Source organism: Rhinoderma darwinii, chromosome 9, assembly GCF_050947455.1.
Source record: "Rhinoderma darwinii isolate aRhiDar2 chromosome 9, aRhiDar2.hap1, whole genome shotgun sequence".
Classification (NCBI taxonomy): Eukaryota; Metazoa; Chordata; class Amphibia; order Anura; family Rhinodermatidae; genus Rhinoderma; species Rhinoderma darwinii.
The window spans coordinates 52,219,700-52,225,402 of record NC_134695.1 but is presented as its reverse complement, the minus strand read 5'-3'; the positions used below and the strand labels follow the sequence as shown (position 1 = coordinate 52,225,402).

The following is a 5,703-nucleotide window of genomic DNA, read 5'->3' as shown; positions in this document are numbered from 1 at the left end:
TATAAGAACATATACATTTATTTAAAAAATCCATTGAGTAATTATCACAACATTTTTGCATAAAGTGAATTCTACAAAAGCCAACAAATAAGTACACCTTCATTTCGTAATGAGATTTTCATACTAAAGATCTTGGATATAAGAATCGGTCTTGGGCAGATTAGATCCTAGAAGTCACAACGATGATATGTTGTATGTCAAAGTCTTTCAGGTAAGGCCACACATTATGTGTACGGAGTTTCAGCCGGATGGCCAAGACACGGCCAGACTCCGAGTTGACATGCGGTTTCACCTCATAACGGCACTGTGTTGAAATGATTGTTAATGTCCGTGCGTTTTTTTGCAGGTTAAATTGCCTTACTTCCCAAACCACCCTGTTATTGTAGACCACAGATGAAGGAGATTGAAATAAAGAATGGTTGCCGTGATTAGGAACCATAGTATGGTCAAGACTGAAGCGGCAATATTTAAGGAACGGGCAGTGGCTCCATAATATCTGGCTCTATTTTGATTTCTTACCAGCTTCTGATCCCGAGACTGCAGGAAGAATGAACAAGAAATACATCATTAATTGAGATGGACTATTATCAGCTATAGATGTGACCTTGTCTTTATCGTAAGTAGTCTTAGTAATGAGGTTCCATCTTGAAGGTGGTGATGGTCATTTTTTAGAGCCCTTTGCCTTTTAAATAAGTTATCCAGGATTTTATATTGATAGCATTTGGATTGGCCATCAATGTATGATCGGTGGGTGTTCCACTTCTGGGAGTTGTACCAATCCTCTGAATGAAGGGACAGCAGCACTTTCTCTGTAGTCCACGACACAGCAACGTCCCCGTGCATGGCTGTGTCTGATACTGAAGCCCCCCCCCCTCATTCTCATGAATGGTCTAGGATGCGGTACGAGACAGAGCCACATCCATATGAACGTTATAGTGTCGGTTGCTGTAACCCTCCATTGAGCACCGTCTTTCCTTCATTCGCATCACTCTACTGTTCAGTGATGTCCCACCAATGTAAAATCCTAGAAAACCCTTTAATTCTTATCATCTCCTTGAGGTGTTTAAAGGAGACCTGTCAGCTCGTCCCCTTTCAGAACCTCATTCTCGAGGACATAGTAATGAGGGTATATTCACACGGCTTATTTTTGGCCGTTTTTCAGGCGGCTGAAAAACCGCAAAAAAATGGGAAAGCAGAACGGAAACGTTTTTCAAAACGGCCGCGTAAAAAAACGGCTGTGAAAAAGAAGTGCATGTCACTACTTAGGATGTTTTTGGAGCCGTTTTTCATTGACTTTATAGAAAAACAACTCCAAAAACGGCCGTTAAAAATGCGGCAAAAAACGCGACTTTAATTAAAAAATGTCCGAAAATCAGGAGATGTTTTCCCTTGAAAACAGCTCTGTATTTTGAGATGTTTTTTATTTTGTGTGTGCACATACCCTAAGTGTTTCTCCAGGGCAGCCAACCATTTCCACTGTGCAAACATGCCGGGGAGCAGCTGCCTAGGATTATGTAACTATGCTAGTGCCAGGAGAGGGAGGGGTTTGAATCTGCAAACCTCCTACACTGTGTGCCGCCATTTTCTGAGCAAAGTAAAAAGTAGAACACAAATAAATAACATTTATGTTAATATCATATTAAAAGCAATATGATAAAAAAAAAAAAATAACAACACCTTCCCATTAAAGAGGCTCTGTCACCAGATTATAAGTGCCCTATATCCTACATAATCTGATCGGCGCTGTAATGTAGATAACAGCAGTGGTTTTTATTTTGAAAAACTATCATTTTTGAGGAAGTTATGGGCAATTTTAAATTTATGCTAATGAGTTTCTTAAAGACCAACTGGGCGTGTTTTTACTTTTTACCAACTGGGTGTTGTACAGAGGAGTGTATGAGGCTGACCAATCAGTGACTAATCAGCCTCATACACTTCTCATTGTTCCAGCCCAGCATGATCCACAGCACAGTGTGATTGTGCAGTGAAAGAAGCTGGGCTGGAACAATGAGAAGTGTATGTCACTGATTAGTCACTGATTGGTCACTGATTGGTCACTGATTGGTCACTGATTGGTCAGCCTCATACACTTCTTTACAACACCCACTTGGTCAAAAGTAAAAACACGCCCAGTTGGTCTTTAAGAAACTCATTAGCATAAATCTAAAATTGCTCATAACTTGCTCAAAAATTATAGTTTTTCAAAATAAAAACCACTGCTGTTATCTACATTACAGCGCCGATCAGATTATGTAGGAGACAGGGCATTTATAATCTGGTGACAGAGCCTCTTTAAGCTGAATAGTAGAATAAATATATTTTAGTCTGCACCGTATACTATCTAAACTATGGATTGCCCCCTCAGACTGAATGATCCCTGATAAGTTGAAAGAAAGATAAGTAAACACAAAACATATGTATACAAGGGAACATCGGGAAAGGGGGCAAATATTTGTTCATTGGACTGTACAGTACAGGCATGTTCATATTCTATATAATCATCAGAAATCACAGATGCAGTCTTACAATTATAGCATTTATTTATTTTTTAAACATTACATTCAGTTTCAAGAGATCCTATGGTGTTTCAATCATATATGACAGAGCCATATACATGCACGAAAGTCAATTTTGGGATTTAGCGAAACTAGAGCAGAGGAAATGTTGCTATTGCTTTAGGGTATGTTCACACGGCCTATTTACGGACGTAATTCGGGCATTTTGAAAGCAATGGGCAGACGTTTGTCTGTTCACAAGAGGCGTAATATACGCGCCGCTGTCAAAAGACGGCGCGTAAATAGACACCCGCGCCAAAGAAGTGACCTGTCACTTCTTTGGCCGTATTTGGAGCCGTTATTCATTGACTCCAATGAATAGCAGCGCTAATTACGCCCGTAATGGACGCGGCGTTCAAGCGCCTGCACATGCCGTTACGGCTGAAATTACAGGGATGTTTTCAGGCTGAAACATCCCCGTAATTTCAGCCGTTACGGACGCCCTCGTGTGAACATACCCTTAAATTTCCAAAGAAAAATTAGAGCCTCAAGCTGTCTGGATGCAACAGACAACTCCTCCACTTTTACATTACATGGTTGATAAACCTCTCCCATATCTTTATAGTGGTGGTCTCCAGCCTATGGCTCTCCACGGGTTGGAGATCATTGCCCTAAAGTGTCCCATTCTATACTGCCCAATATTATTTGACCTTTATGCCTAGATTCACATTCAGTGTTTTTCTTTATTTTTTTCTGGCTTTTTTTATTGGCGTTATCACTGCATTTTTTTTAGGTCAAAAACGCTGTGGCCAGATGTTACTTTAAGGTCTACAGTGAAAAATAAGAAACACTTTGGTTTGTAGTGTTTTGTGGTCAGTGCTTTGGGTATGTCATTTTTTTCTGCCATTTTTCCCATAGGCTTTTATATAGGACTTTAAGAACTCCAGAAAAATCTCCTGTTCAAAATGTTACATAATAAAAACCACCATCGAAAACGCTTCTAAAAAAAAAAAAAACACTATGAAAAACACTTGAAATTCATGACTTTGTTTGTTTTTTTTTACAAGCGTTTAAAAACACAGAAGAAAAAATTCCGTCAATCAGGCCAAACGTCTGTTTCTTTGACATTATTATTGTGTTTTCTTTTTTTAACTCACCTTGACAGAAAAGATAAGTGCAATAAATCCAAGGCAGCAGAAGTTCATGTAGAAAGTGTTAAGTATAGACCAGATTATGTGATCTTTTCCAGGATGTTCAGATGTTATGGTCATCATGGTGGGCTCAACTTGAATAGTGGTGTCTTTCAGAGGAATCATCTCTACCTTTAGCGACTCATCCTCTTCATTGGCAACACAATGAAGGGATGACTTAGATAAAGGTTCTTCAACCTTCGTTTCCATTTTCTAGGAGGGTAGGAATAGCAGATGACTTGATGTTGGTGATACTAACTAATGATACAAACGGTGGAGCTGTGGAAAGAAGGTGGTTGAAGAGGGAGGAACAAGTAACATAGGTTATTTTGCTTTTCTTTTTGGTCTTTTAGGGCTTTCCAAAGCCAACAATTCCACATAAACTCATTCTGTGCTATGTGTTGCAAATTCCTGGATGCCAGATCAGAAAGAGATCATTGTGAAATGGAGTAAAGGGTAAAAGATAAGCTAATGAGAGGCAGTCAAAGATAAACAATAGGTTGATCATTAATGGACAGAGAGTAATGGCTGCCTAAATTGTATTTACACTACATGAGATTACATGACTGGGGTATATAATCAACACATCAAGGTAATTTACTTAAATCTGTCCCGGAATATCCCGTCTTTATTGAAGAAAAATAATCATATCTTGGATTCTAATAAAAAGAGGGTTGTGCCTCTCCTGGGGTAACTTTTTTAAGTTACCGCTGCTAGAAGGTAATCAGACATTGAATCAAATTTAAGGGGAACCTATCAGTAAGTGTGGAGCTACTGAACCACCAGCATGTTGTTATGCAGCTGGAATTTAGGGTTTCAAACCTGCCTTACTCAAGCACGGACATTTCAGTGAGGGTATGTTCACACGGCCAAATTTCAGACGTATACGAGGCGTATTATGCCTCGTTTTACGTCTGAAAATATGGCTACAATACGTCGGCAAACATCTGCCCATTCATTTGAATGGGTTTGCCGACGTACTGTGCAGACGACCTGTTATTTACGAGTCGTCGTTTGACAGCTGTCAAACTACGACGCGTAAAATTACTGCCTCGGCAAAGAAGTGCAGGGCACTTCTTTGCCACGTAATTTGAGCCGTTCTTCATTGAAATCAATGAAGCACGGCTCAAGGTTTACGAGCGTCTCAGACGCCTCGTAAATTACGAGGAGGAGCTTTTACGTGTGAAACGAGGCAGCTGTTAACAGTCTGTCTTTTCACACGTAACTGCCTCTCAGCGTGTGAACATACCCTCATAGTAAAGTAAATCACAACTTATCCAAAGGAGTCCGGCATCATCACATGCGTGTGTTGTGCACATAAAGACGAGGACAGTGCACCTTGCTTCACAGCGCATACGCAGTTTACATTCCTCGGCTTCGTATACGCATGCGGCCAATGCTTCTCCTGGTCTCATCTCGGTAAATTGTAATTTACTTCACTAACTATTCCCAAAGAGGTCCGGTTTTGAGGCAGGCAGGTTTGGAACACTGTACTGCATAAATGCATGCTGGTTATTTAATGGCTCCAAACCTACTGACAGGTTCACTTTAATAGCTGGCAGATGACGTTGGCACCAGGGGTGTGGGTACAAAGACCTTTAGTTAGAGTTTCCAATATACATTGAGCATGTAAATAGCTCTTCTATAACCCTGACGTCCCTTCTGTTATCATCACTGTGAGTTCTATGGCAATATTATCCCAGGATGCAGGGCCAGATCCTGGTGCGTGTGTCTGTGCCACTGTCTACCTTGCTCTCTGTTTGATAACCATAGAGCGTAGTGGGCCCTGGCATCTATTCAGGTTTGCTTGGTGCCGACGCCAGCACTAAAAGAAAGAGTTTTTCCACTTAAATTTATTACCATGTCTTTAGTCCTGCCAAAACTTCTTTCCATTTCTTTTCCTTCAGTTCAGTAAAGATTTGTTCTTGAGCTGAAGACCAGAGTAATCTGATCGTTTGCAAGGGACATACAGCCTGACAACCCCTTAGCTGTGTATGACTATCAACCGGACACGACAG

The 5,703-nt window shown here is 40.5% G+C and overlaps 1 protein-coding gene across 1 annotated transcript; it reads right to left on the bottom strand.

Annotated features, from left to right (window-relative positions):
* LOC142660809 (dispanin subfamily A member 2b-like) lies at positions 1-4,104 on the bottom strand. Its single transcript, XM_075837695.1, has 2 exons — positions 3,653-4,104; positions 1-537 (listed from the first exon to the last, which is right to left on the bottom strand). The coding sequence occupies exons 1-2, from the start codon at positions 3,893-3,895 to the stop codon at positions 358-360; spliced, it is 423 nt and encodes a 140-aa protein (XP_075693810.1). The 5' UTR covers positions 3,896-4,104; the 3' UTR covers positions 1-357.
* Between the last annotated feature and the right edge of the window lie 1,599 nt (positions 4,105-5,703).